We start from the raw sequence: 13,735 nt of genomic DNA on the forward strand, positions 1-13,735 counted from the left end.
GAGGGGGGAGGGATGGAAGGAAGGAAGGGAGGGAGGGAAAGAGGGAGAGAGGGGGGAGGGAAGGAGGGAGGGAAGGGAGGGAAAGAGGGAGGGAGGGGGAGGGAAGGAAGGAATGGAAAGAGGGAAGGAAGGAAGGAAGGAAGGAAGGAAGGAAGGAAGGAAGACCAGCAAAGTGCAATTCTTTCTCCCCTGATTGGGACTGAGATTTGAATCTACAACATGATAAAACTGAAGATGAAAACTTCCCTAAATCTATGGAGAACTATCTATGAAGAGTCTCGATATTTACTTTTAAATACTGTTTCTTAGTGGGAAGTCACAATCTAAGTATATCAACTTTAAGGTGATAGCAACTGTTGCTTGTAAAATCAGAATATTATTTAGTAACTGTAAAGAAACAATTGTATTTTAAAAAGACATAATTGTATCATTCCCAAAGCTAAATATGACCATCATAATGTAGCATTAAAGGCATGTAAAAATTCTCCAGAACCATGAATTCATTCAAAATCACCTAACACCCCCACCTTAGTGTCACTGCATAGTCTTATACACACCACACTGTAACTGCGAGATCTCTCTGACCCAGGCTGTGTGATAGACCACCTCGAATTCCACCAGAACATAGGAAATTTTGTTATACTGACGAATGACAGCTTTACCTTCTGCACTTGACAAAATTTCTGAGTTTTTCTGTTTTTTTAAGGGGAAAAAAAGATTTATAATTAAAAGATTGTTGGTTGTTTTTGTATCCAAATCATAAAGCTGTTGGTACTTAAAATGTCATCAAATAATTATGTTAGCAACTTAGATTTTGCTTCAGAGTAAAATAGAGGTGAGGAAAGCCATACAAACTAAAGATGGAAGTAGAGAAACATTACCAGCAGAAAGGGAAAACTAGAAAAGGAAATAAAGGATTTAAGAAGAAAGACAGGTCTATCTAGCCTTACAGCCAGCCAGGCTGAGAGCGTCTGCTTTCAATTCTCTATTCCCTTCCCAATTTTCTGGACAAGATACAATGGACTGATTTTCCTTGAGCTGTGAATATCAGGGAAAATCCCCAAATTCCACACCAAAAAAAAAAAAAAAAAAGTAACTGTATATCAAAGAACAAAAACCAAATTTCTTTACATAAAAACTGAAAGTCTTATGTTTTTACTCACAGATGTCAAAAACACAGCAATCTCACTGCAGAGTCAATCAGCAATGGAGTCCCCTTCCTGGCCTCTTCTCTAAGGCCAGCGTTTTAATATTTTTACAAATAGTGAGAACAGTAAAATAAATGATAGCAGTCAAACAGAAACAATAAAAATTTAATACCCAAGAATGCTTAAATACTAAAATTACTGCAAGACTATTTTTGGTAGTTATTTCCTTCTGTATTTAGGCATAAGATGCCACCCGAAGCAAGGCAACTCTGCGTTGTTACTCTGTCTCTTTACAAAAACAAACCAAACCACACAAAAAACAAAGACAAGACAAACTGGCAATTTCAAAATGACAACATGGCCTAAGAGTATCCTGGGATTTTTCAGAAATCTAATAATCTTAAGGACACAGAGAATGCATATACTCCATTATACTTTGCTCCAGATCTCAATTCTTTATTCAGGAATAGTGTCTCTGGGGCACCTGGGTGGCTCAGTCGGTTAAGCATCTGACTTCGGCTCAGGTCATGATCTAGAGGTTCGTGGGTTTGAGTCCCACATCAGGCTCTGTACTGACACTTCAGAGCCTGGGGCCTGCTTCGAAATCGTGTCTCTCTCTCTCTCTCTCTCTCTCTCTCTCTCTCTCTCCTCCTCCCCCACTCACGCTCTGTGTGTGTGTGTGTGTCTCTCTCTCTCTCTCAAAAATAAATAAACATTAAAAAAAATTTTTAAAAAAGAATATACTAAGACTGTCTTCACTTCCACTTATATATATCAGTGACATATCTGTCCACACAGAGAAGTAAGCTTCAGGATTATGCTTGTACTTTTATTATTTTCAAAACAATGACTCTTTAAAAGCCTTGATAAATTATCTTTTATTACTAAAAGCCATAAAGTTATAAGATTCTCCCCCTTAGGGATTAACTGCAATTAAGTGAGCTTATCTACTAAACATGAAGGAATTGGCTTGGTCACCCTCAGGCATATTTATAAACTAATTTTTTTTTTGCCAGTGAAAGAATTAGTTAGCTCTCACTACTTTATTGGACACAAACGTTATCGGATAAAATATACATCTTCTATTAAAACTACTGTAATCCTCATACTATAAATGGAATTATTGGCTTACGAAGAAATAGTTGATGGGCTCACTTATCCGGCGATAGAGCTGCCTCACCCAAAGTATTTTGCCTGCTATAGGGGGCATGTTGCGAGCAAGAGGCGGGTCATCTTTTTGAGAATGATAAAGCTGGAATTAAGGATACGGTGTTGATGTTTAAAATTCAATACAATGGAAAAGGCAAAAGATATTCAATACATTTGCACTCACATGTTTTATGTATAGGAGCTAGTCAATAAATATGTAAATGCACTTTAGAGATCATCTGTGGCTCAGAAACTACGATGTCTCCAATATATGACATTTAATTCTCTCTAAACCCTTATTTCCCATTACATGTATATTTTTTGCTGTATTTTATCCCAAATTTTAAGGAGATATTCAAATAAGGGAGCAATAAGCTACATTATATCTGTCACAATATTCTCCAGAGCCCATATTTCTCTACACAGAAATATTAACTTAAATGGGCTTTCCAACACACACATAAATGCTGTTACAAAAACAAACAAACAAACAAACAAACAAACCCTGTTCTTAAGAGCATAGGGATGTAAATCTGGCTGCCCAGTGACATACACTGTCAACACCTTCCCACATTTGGAGGGGCACATCAGAGGTACTTAGCAGTGAAAGGGTCATTTTGAAAAGCTTGGCACCAGATAATAAGGGCAATACTTTCAGAATACTTTTTTTTTTTTTGTACTAAAGTACCACTCTGTTTATAAACATGACCCTTGCCTTCTTTGTAGCTTCAAGTTCAGCCACGTAATACTGAAGAATACGCTCGATGGTATGGTTTATTTCTAACTGAAGACAGGGGATGTTCAGCTTCTGGAATCTGAAAGTGAGTGAGGGTGAATAATTAAAAAGTCAATGAGAAACATACTTAAGAATTGCTGCCATCCTAAAAATCCATTCATTCACTCATTTGACAAATACCAGACCTCATGCACGTGAGGATGCGGTGAGGAACAAGACAGGTGTGGAGCCAGCCCTCTTGAAGCCTCCAGTTATCTTATGGGAAATGTAGACTTAGTCAAGAGCTATGCGTTAAAAAAATCATTTAAATTACAAGGGGACCAGGAATGCATGTATCAAGGGAACCCAGCCAAGTCTGGGGAGGCAAGAAAGACTTCCTTAGAAAAGGGCATTTAAACTGAAAATGAAAAGATGGGGGGCAAGGGTTGACTTCGCAAAGATGGAGGGGAACACACTGAGCATCCCTCTGACAACAGTAATGCTCACATAATTCCAAATAGCCATAATCAAAACAATGATCTGTCTGCCAAATATCACTTCCACCTTCAGACTAAGTGATGCACCGGAAATACTAGGATAATAACATCCTGATAAGAAAGTGAATTAACACCAGTGTACTATGGGTAAAAAGAAAGACACACACACAGAAAGAGACAGAGACAGAGAAATCAAAAAGAAAATGGTGCTGCCATCTGTCTGTACAGTATTACCATTTGTCAAATCATTTTCTGTTTTGACTCTTTCACTGGTCTCATGAGGTAAAGTCTCACTGGTATGATCCAACATTAGAGAGACGTGGGGCTATATAGCAAAGCTGGGCCCAAACCAGATGCACTGGCTCTCATGGGAGCATTCCCGAAGGATCCCTAACATGAGCCATGAGCCCTCCCTGAACTCAAAGGAAATGGCTTCTAGTCCAGGCTGCCCTGCTCTTTAGGAGAGCACCATTGTCAGGAATAGAGGAAAAGGAAGCAGCAGGAGCACTCCGGAGGAAAAATGAGAACTCTGAGGATCTGCTACCCTTTGATAATTTCACTTCTAGAAATCCTTGCAGTATGCAGAATTAAATATTATTTGCTCCCTTTCCAATAACATCTATGAAATCAACTTCAGATATATTACCCAGCTGGAGGAAAAATCATGTGAAATAATTTCATTTTCTTATTGGAAGACTTTCTGCTTCAAAAAATCCAATGAGAAATATCATACTATATTTCAAATTTTTACCAATCTATTTAATGGCAATTTAAAGATTAATGTTTATAAGTCTTAAAGTTTATGGAGGAGAGATTTCCAAAAATATCTTATTTGAAATTGTATTTTCAAATACAAAGTTATCCCACCTAGAAACTATACTGCTTAATGCACTATAAATACCTTTGAAGAAGCTGAAGGGCCTGCTGAGAAGACAAGATTTTTCCAAAAGTACTGTTCATAAATGCCTGTATTTGTATCTAAAAGAAAATATTAATATTCAATTGATTTGGGGCATTAGGGAGAGATTATTTTTGTTTAGCAACAATTAATGTTTTTCCTATAGAATCAAAATTGCCTTAAACATACCTACCATCTAAGCATCTAGAATTGCACTGTCCAGTATGGTGGCCACATGTGGCTCCTGAGCACTTGAAATGTCACTACTTGGAAGTGAGATGTGCTCTGAGAGTAAAATACACACTAGATTTTAAAGACTTAACACACCTACACACACAAAATATATAAAATATCTCAATGGTTTTTATCTTAATTTTTTTTTATTTTATCATTTTTGAGAGAGAGAACAAAAGCGAGGGAATGGTAGAGAGAGAGGGGGATGGAAGATCCAAAGTGGGCTCTGTGCTGACAGCAGTGAGCCCAATATGGGGCCAGAACTCATGAACCATGAGATCATGTCCTAAGCCGAAGTCAGACACTCAACTGACTGAGTCGCCCAGGTTCCCCTCAAAGATTTTTACCTTGGTGACATGTTGAAATGGTAATATTTTGAATTCTGTTGGGTTGGGAAAAGTGTATTATCAAAATTAATTTCACTTGCTTCTTTGAACAATTATTCATATGGCTGCTAGAAAAATTAAAATTACCTATGAGGTTTGTTTGCATTTTCTGCTCATTATTTATGGGATATGACTGACCTAGAGATGAGTAAAGTTGCAAGATACAAAATCAATGCACAGAAATCTGTTGCATTCCTGTATACCAATAATGAAGCAGCAGACAGTGAAATTAAGAAAACAATCCCGGGGCGCCTGGGTGGCGCAGTCGGTTAAGCGTCCGACTTCAGCCAGGTCACGATCTCACGGTCCGTGAGTTCGAGCCCCGCGTCAGGCTCTGGGCTGATGGCTCGGAGCCTGGAGCCTGCTTCCGATTCTGTGTCTCCCTCTCTCTCTGCCCCTCCCCCGTTCATGCTCTGTCTCTCTCTGTCCCAAAAATAAATAAAAAACGTTGAAAAAAAATTTAAAAAAAAAAAAAAAAAAGAAAACAATCCCATTTATAATTGTACCAAAACCAATAAAATATCTAGGAATAAATTTAATCAAAGAAGTGAAAGACCTGTACTCTGAAAATTATAAAACACTGATGAAAGAAATTGAAGACTATGCAAAGAAATGGAAAGACATTCCATGCTCATGAATTAGAAGAAATATTGTTAAAATGTCTATACTACCCAAAGCAATCTCCAAATTTAATTCAATCCCTATCAAAAGACCAAGAGCATTTTTCACAGAGCTAGAACAAACAACCTTTAAGTTTGTATGGAACCACAAACAAAAACAAAAACAAAAACAAAAACCTGAATAGGCAAAGCAATCTTAAAAAAGAAAAAACTGGAGGTATCACAATTCCAGATTTCAAGTTATATTACAAAGAGGGAGTAATGAAAACATATGGTACTGGCATAAAAATAGACACATAGAACAATGGAATAGAACAGAAAACCCAGAAATAAACCCACAACTATAAGGTCAATTAATCTTTGACAAAGGGAGAATGAATATACAATGTGAAAATGACAGTCTCTTCAACAAATGGTGTTGGGAAAACTGGGCAACAGGATGTACGATGAAACTGGGCCACTTTCTTTCACCATACACAAAAATAAACTCAAAATGGATTAAAGACCTAAATGTGAGACCTGAAACCATAAAAATCCTTGAAGAAAGTACAGGCAATAATCTCTCTGATATTGGCTGTAGTAATATTTTTCTACATATGTCTCTTGAGGCAAGGGAAATAAAAACAAAAGTAAACTATTGGGACTACGTCAAACTAAAAAACTTCTGCCCAGCGAAGGAAACCATCAACAAAACTAAAAGGTAATCCACTGAATAGGAGAAGATACTTGCAAAATGACATATCCAATAAAAGGTTAGTATCCATAATATATGAAGAACTGATCCAAAAACAAATAATCCAGTTAAAAAATGGGCAGAGGTCATGAACATTTCTCCAAAGAAAACATCTAGATGGCCAACAGATACATGAAAAGATGCTCAACATCACACATCATCAGGAAAATGCAAATCAAAATCACAATGAGCTATCACCCCACACCTGTCAGAATGGCTAAAATCAAAAACACAAGAAATAACAAGTGCTGGCCAGGATGTGGAGAAAGGAGAACTATCTTGCACTGTTGCTGAATGCAAATTGGTATAGCCATTGTAGAAAATTCATGAAGGTTCCTTAAAAAACTAAAAATACTACTACCCTATGATCCAGTAATCACACTACTGGGTATTTACCCCCCAAAATACAAAAGCTCTAATCCAAAAAGATACATTCACCCCTATCTTTATGACAGCATTATTTACAACAGCCAAACTATGAAAGCAGCCCTAGTGTCCATCAATAGATGAATGGATAAAGAAGATGTGGTATATACACAATGAAACATTATTCGGCCATTAAAAAGAGTGAAATCTTGCCATTTGCAACAATATGAATGGAGTTAGAGAGTATGATTCTGAGCAAAATAAGTCAATCAGAGAAAGACAAACACCCATATGATTCCACTCATATGTGGAATTTAATAAACATAACAAATGAGTAAAGGAAAAAAAAAAACAGAGAGACAAACCAAGAAACAGACTCTTAACTATAGCAAACTGATGGTTACCAGAGGGGAGGTGGGTGAGAGGATGGGGGAAATAGATGATGGGGATTAAAGAGTACGCTTATCATAGATGAAAAATAATAATCTCTCTGACATTGGTTGTAGTAATATTTTCCTAGATATGTCTCCTGAGGCAAGGGAAATAAAAACAAAAGTAAACTATTGGGACTACATCAAACTAAAAAGTTTCTGCCCAGTGAAGGAAACAATCAACAAAACTAAAAGGCTAAATAAGGGGCGCCTGGGTGGCTCAGTCGGTTAGGCGGCCGACTTCGGCTCAGGTCATGATCTCACGGTCAGTGAGTTCAAGCCCTGCGTCAGGCTCTGTGCTGACAGCTCAGAGCCTGGAGCCTGCTTCAGATTCTGTGTCTCCCTCTCTCTGACCCTCCCTCGTTCATGCTCTGTCTCTCTCTGTCTCAAAAATAAATAAACGTTGAAAAAAAATTAAAAAAAAATAATAAAATAAAAGGCTAAATAAACTAAATAAACTAATAAAACTAAAAATAAATAAATCATAAAAATAAGCAATAATTTTTTTCAAAACCCACAAATTCCCATTGCTATAAAGATGCAACTCCTAAAGCATTTTGGGAGCAAACTCCACCCTGCCCAACTAGACAAACAGTATAAACAATAACTAAAATATATCTTAAATATCAAACAGTCTAACTTTCAAAAACTGAAAGGCAATCTATGCCAAAAAGAAAGGATGTTGTTAGAATTTTAGGGTCATTCTTATTTATATTGCCCAGATTACCTTAATATAATTTTTAAAGAATCTTTAAAAAATAAATGAGGAAAATATATATAATTTTTTTCACCATCATGGCAAGAATTTCAGGTTCAGGAAGTGGACAGAGTATATTCCTGTCCCTCTCTGTATCTCCAGGACATTCTACAGCAAGAAGAGACCATTCCCTGGGGCTAAGCCTAGGTTTACAGTACTTTATGATAAGAGAGTAACTGAGGTCATGTAAGCCCAAAAGGTGGGAGAGAAATATGTTGTGGTCCCACCAGACATATTTTTTTTAAGTACCCTTCATCCTTCTGCTACCCCATAAGCTATGACAAACAGGATGAGGTCTTTTTTAGAGCTGTGCTCTAAGCTGCAGACAGAATGTGGCCATAAAGTGCAAGGCCACGTCTGGGAGGGCAATCAATCTTCCTAATCTGTCCTCAAATCTTTTCACATTTAAAACAAACAATAAGGATGACACATCTTCTCTTAGACGGGAAAATCGACATGGGCTCCTCGGCATAACAATAATGGTAACAATGGAATACAAATTCTGACGCAAACTAGACATGAACCCCAGCTACAATAGCCTTTTGGGCTTCTGTTATTCGTTGATATCTTTTTACTGAATATGCTCATTTCTCATTTATTTTGAGGAAAATATTTTGTGGACTGGTTTAAAAATTATTCACACTGGCAAATAGTTTTGATCAATTACACAAGAGTAACTTATATAGTAGATATGTAAATTCCAGTACTATTACATTTCAGCTTTACTAAAGTAAAAGTACGTATAATTACTTACCTCTAAACCATTGATTTTTGTCATGAACTCTGAGAAATCTGTATCAAATTCTGTCCTTCTTGGATCCAGAATGTCATACTGTTTTTTCTTAACGCCTTGATATATACTTTTGAATTTTATTGCCATAATATCTATTCCCTCTATGGTGGAATTACTCAAGGCTGAATATGTCTGCACAATCGTTATCATTTCTGTAATCTTAAAAAGAGAAGTGTTATTTTCTTTTTTTTTTTTTTTAATTTTTTTTTAACGTTTATTTATTTTTGAGACAGAGCATGAACGGGGGAGGGTCAGAGAGAGAGGGAGACACAGAATCTGAAACAGGCTCCAGGCTCTGAGCAGTCAGCACAGAGCCCGACGCGGGGCTTGAACCCACAAGCTGTGAGATCATGACCTGAGCCGAAGTCGGACGCTCAACCGACTGAGCCACCCAGGCGCCCCGAGAAGTGTTATTTTAGAAATGGGGTATTAGCACCCTTCCCTAGAATAAGCTCTTAATAAATCATTGATTTAAGAAACAAACCAAGGGGTGACTGGCCAGCTCAGTTGGGGAGAATGAAACTCTGGATCTCCAGGTTGTGAGTTTGAGCCCCATGTTGGGTGTAGAGATTACTTAAAAATGAAATCTCTTAAAAAATAAATAAAATTTTAAAAATAAAAAAACCCAATAAACAGGCCCTAGAATCATTTACCTAAACCAGCCAGAGGAGATAAACTAGAAGACAAATCTCTGTCACCAATCATTACTACCCTTAGACTATTTCTATCATGTCTAGAGAGAGTTTACTACCTTTCTCAGATTTTGATCACTTTGCCTTTCAAGAGGGGGAAGAAAAGAATTTGAGTAAAAGCTCTTACAGATGTCTGAATAATTTTATCTTTTTGCTCTTGAGAATTTTCTGAAAATCATTTTGCTTGGATCACTAGATTAAAAAGCTTTACCATTCTGGAGTGCTTGGGTGACTTGGTCGGTTGAGCATCTGACTTTGCCTCAGGTCATGATCTCATGGTTCGTGGGTGTGAGCCCCATGTCGGGCTCTGTGCTGACAGCTCGGAGCCTGGAGCCTGCTTCAGATTCTGTGTCTCCCTCTTTCTCTCCGCAACCCCCCCCCCCCCCCCCCCCCCTCCCCCTCCCCCGGTGCTTGTGCCCCCTCTGTCTCTCTTTCTCTCTGTCTCTCTCTGTCTCTCTCTCAAAAATAAATAAACATTTTAAAATTTTTTAATTAATTAATTAATTAATTAATTAAAATCCTTTACCATTCTTCTTGGCCCTCACCACAATTCTGAAATGTCAGACTAGCAGAAATCCACATCTGTTTTCCCTTTCACCTGCATTCAAGCAACAGAAGTCCCAAGAAGCCTAAAGACAACTGCAGTCAGTTCTGACCCCTGAAGAGCCTTGGGAAACCCTCAAAATGAACTTTACTGCACAAATGGCTGCTTCCATCTCGATGTACCAACACCACCACTTAACCAAAACAAAACAAAACAACAACAACAACAAACAACAGTCCTTCACATCTACAGGCTACTCAGTTATTTAACCTTCATCAATGATTCCCCACTTTGATTCCTGCTTTGGAGAATAATGCTCAAAGCTCTCCAGGGCAGACCCATCGGTCCAAGGCCAAACAAAATGAACCTGTTTTCAGGGGATTCCTCCAAACACTACACACCATGAAGACAACAGTACTGGTCCTCCTACCCAGCCAGCAGAATTCACATAAATTCCTTCCACCTGGCAACGCAGATGACCATTTTCAGAGCAACTGTACCTCTTACACCACTATTTCTGTGCACTTCCAAACACCACTGTCATCCTAGAAGCCAGCCGAAACCTGGAGGAAATACGAACCCCCTGTAATTTGCAACACACTGTATATGCTCTATGTAAAGGTGAGAAATACCTGGCTCTCCAACACATACAGTCCACTTACCTTAAAAAACAAAACAAACTTCAAAAAACAGACCAAGGAACTCAAAAGACCCACTTGCTGTGTTCTTCTAGGCTGCTGAGACTGCCTGCTACCCCTTACCGTGCCAGCTGGTCCCAAGGGCCAGAGACTAGGATGGAATTCCTGTCACTAACACATCCTCCATTTTGTCCATGGGTGGATGAGGGGCCAAAAGCAGAGACAGCAGTCAATCCCATGCTTGGCCTTTCCAACTTAGCCAGTGTGTCTCCTACCCCCAACACCACATAGCAGCAATATGAAAGCCAGTCATGGTGATCAGCCATGACCATACCCCGGCTTGTTTGTCCTCCTCTTGGCTTTTTCACCAACTCACTCTTTATCAGCTTTTGACCCCTCAGTATTGACATCCAACTTGTGATCCCTTCTCTGCTCACCAACCTTGGCATCTTTCCCAGTTCTCAACTTGCTATGACTGCCTCATCTCAATGTCCCCCTACCCTACCTACTAGCTCCAGTTCCTTAAATCTACCCCCAGAACTACCAGCTTCCCATCCCATCTCTTCTTTCCCACAAATGTTCAGGGTGAGAAGCAAACAAAACTAAAGACAGGGCTCTGGGAAACATCAACATTCACCAAAATTTACATGGCAGGAAGAGGAAAAGGAAGCAAAGGATACTGTACTTCCTTAGTTCTGGCTCCTTAGGACAGACTAACACTAATGCCCCATCAACTCTCCATCTACCAAAAGAAGGTGCAACCTAGTGACACACTAGAACTTTCCTCATTTGTTCCTTAAACATTTCTGCCCAAGTCTGAGGTCTCAGTTCTCCAACCCCAACCTCAGTCCTGTCTGTCCTGTGACTTTGGTACTTGTTCATCCTGACATCTGAATCTCAGCTTTCCCTAATAGGCTCTGAGTTAGCTTGCCTTTCTGACTCCCCTCTTCTACTATTTTAGAGTTCAGAGAGGTAGCCCAACAGTGGTTGCTACTGTGCCCCACTCATCAGGGGAAGCCCATCCAGGCAGCTCAGTAACCAATCACCTCTGGAAAAACATGCAAAACCCTGCCACACTTCAGGGTAAGTTTTATAGCCCCAGCTTTGCAAATCTGGATACCAATATCCACCAGTTACACATGGGAGCAATGCCAATCATCTAAGGCATTCTTAGTACAGGGGTATTGGGATAACCTAGCAATCGGGATGCACTTTAGGTGAGGTCTCTGGGCAGGGGGGTGGGGGGGCGGGTGGCATTAGCTCTGGTGCTGAGCCCTTGTGGCATGAAATTGTGTCCTTAAGATTAGAGGCACAGCTTCTCTAGAGGTAGAGTAGGGTAAGGAGCTAGTGCAGCTGGCCATTACCGCCCACTCCCTTCAGCATCAGGAATATTTGGGCTGCTACTTCATGAATGGATGCCCATTAAGCCCAGCATTAGATCTGCCACCAAAGATCTTTACTGCTAATAAGCTAATCATTAAGGTCTAGCCCTGAAACTCTACCAAGTATAGAATTATACCCAAGTTGACAGGGGTCCTAGCTCCTAGAAAAACTAAGGGTAAAGAAATCTCTATTGTTCACAAAACATCTTCATATAATAGTTTCCTACCTATGGTTCCAAAATCACAAACAACAACAACAACAAATACATTTCATAAATTTGACTTTATCAAAATGAACAACTATTGTGCTTCAAAGGACACCATCAAGAAAGTGAAACGATAACTCACAAATTGGGAGAAAATATTTGCAAATAATAACTGATAAGGGACCTATACCCAGAATACATAAAGAACTCTTACAACTCAGCAATCAAAATACAAAAAACCAAATTAAAAATGTGCAAAGGATTTGAATATAAATTTCTCCCAAGAAAAATTATAAATAAGTGAATTAAAAGATGTTCTAACATCATTAGTCTTCAGCAAAATGCAAGTGAAAACCACAATGAAACAGATATTACTTCACAGCCTCTAGTTTGTCTAAATTCAAAAAGGTAGACAATAATAAGGTTGACAAGGATGTAGAGAAATCAAAACCCTCATACATTGCTGATGAAAATGTGAAGTGATATAGCTGTTTTGAAAAATACCTTGGCAGTTTCTCAAAAAGTTACCGTGTGGCCCAGAAATTCCAATTCTATGTATACACTCAAGAGAAACAACAACATATATCCACACAAAAACATGTACACAAGTGTTCACAGCAGGATTATTTGTAATAGCCAAAAAGTGAAAACAACCCAAATGTCCATCAACTAATGAGTAAATAAAATGTAGCAACCATACAATGCTATATTATTCAGCAATAAAATATAATGCTACAACATGGATGAACCTTGAAAACATTATTGTAAGTGAAAGAAGCCACTCACAAAAGACCACATATTATATGATTTCATTTATATGAAATTTCCAGAATAGGCAAATCTATAGAAACAGAAAGTAGATTAATGGTTGCTTAGGGGTAGGTAGAGAGGAAAATAGGGTGTTGTCAGGTAATGGGCAGGGTTTCTTTTAGAGGAAACAAAAATATTTTAAAATTATATTTGGTAATGGTTGCACAACCCTGTGAATATATTAGAAAATACTGACTTGTACACTTTGAATGGGTGAATTGTACTGTATGTGAATTATATCTCAATAAAGCTGCTAAAAAAACCAGCCCCACACAAATATGTATTAAGGACTCTACTCGATAACTTGGTTCTCTACATCATCCATACTTTCTTATCCGGGCTGGATCAGGAGGTTACAAATGAAAACTAGGCATCCAGACATGTCCAGGAGATGCCCTTCAAGCTGTGTAATGCCCTCACTGATTTCCAAAAAATGATGAACAGAATCCTAAGCATTACCAGGACATAGGGAGTTGGCAAACTGGTGGGGGAGGGGAAAGGATATCTACATGAGATCTTTATAAACGTTTCAAAAGCTGAGTCCGAGAAGCCTCTGGTATTGGCTTCCCTATACCCCCTGAAAAAATACCACTCCTCCCTAGCTAGTGCTAATACATAAATCAAAGGTGCAGAAGTGTTTGACTCGTGTCTGCCCAGCAAAGGCATCACCCACATAGTGTTTAACTATACCCCATTTTTAACTGGTCTAGAAGGATGTGTCTATACATCCAGATAT

The 13,735-nt window shown here is 38.6% G+C and overlaps 1 protein-coding gene across 1 annotated transcript in view; it reads right to left on the reverse strand.

Annotated features, from left to right (window-relative positions):
• Nucleotides 1–13,735, reverse strand: part of DNAH8 (dynein axonemal heavy chain 8) — a 324,054-nt gene that overhangs the window by 263,435 nt on the left and 46,884 nt on the right. Inside the window, exons 12-16 of the mRNA XM_049652745.1 lie at nucleotides 8,689–8,886; nucleotides 4,411–4,487; nucleotides 3,013–3,112; nucleotides 2,281–2,400; nucleotides 558–693 (exon numbers count right to left, since the gene is read on the reverse strand). Of these exons, the coding sequence (XP_049508702.1) occupies nucleotides 558–693; nucleotides 2,281–2,400; nucleotides 3,013–3,112; nucleotides 4,411–4,487; nucleotides 8,689–8,886 (631 nt within the window). The remainder of the gene's footprint in view (nucleotides 1–557; nucleotides 694–2,280; nucleotides 2,401–3,012; nucleotides 3,113–4,410; nucleotides 4,488–8,688; nucleotides 8,887–13,735) is intronic.

The sequence above is a fragment of the Panthera uncia genome, assembly GCF_023721935.1.
Source record: "Panthera uncia isolate 11264 chromosome B2 unlocalized genomic scaffold, Puncia_PCG_1.0 HiC_scaffold_24, whole genome shotgun sequence".
Classification (NCBI taxonomy): Eukaryota; Metazoa; Chordata; class Mammalia; order Carnivora; family Felidae; genus Panthera; species Panthera uncia.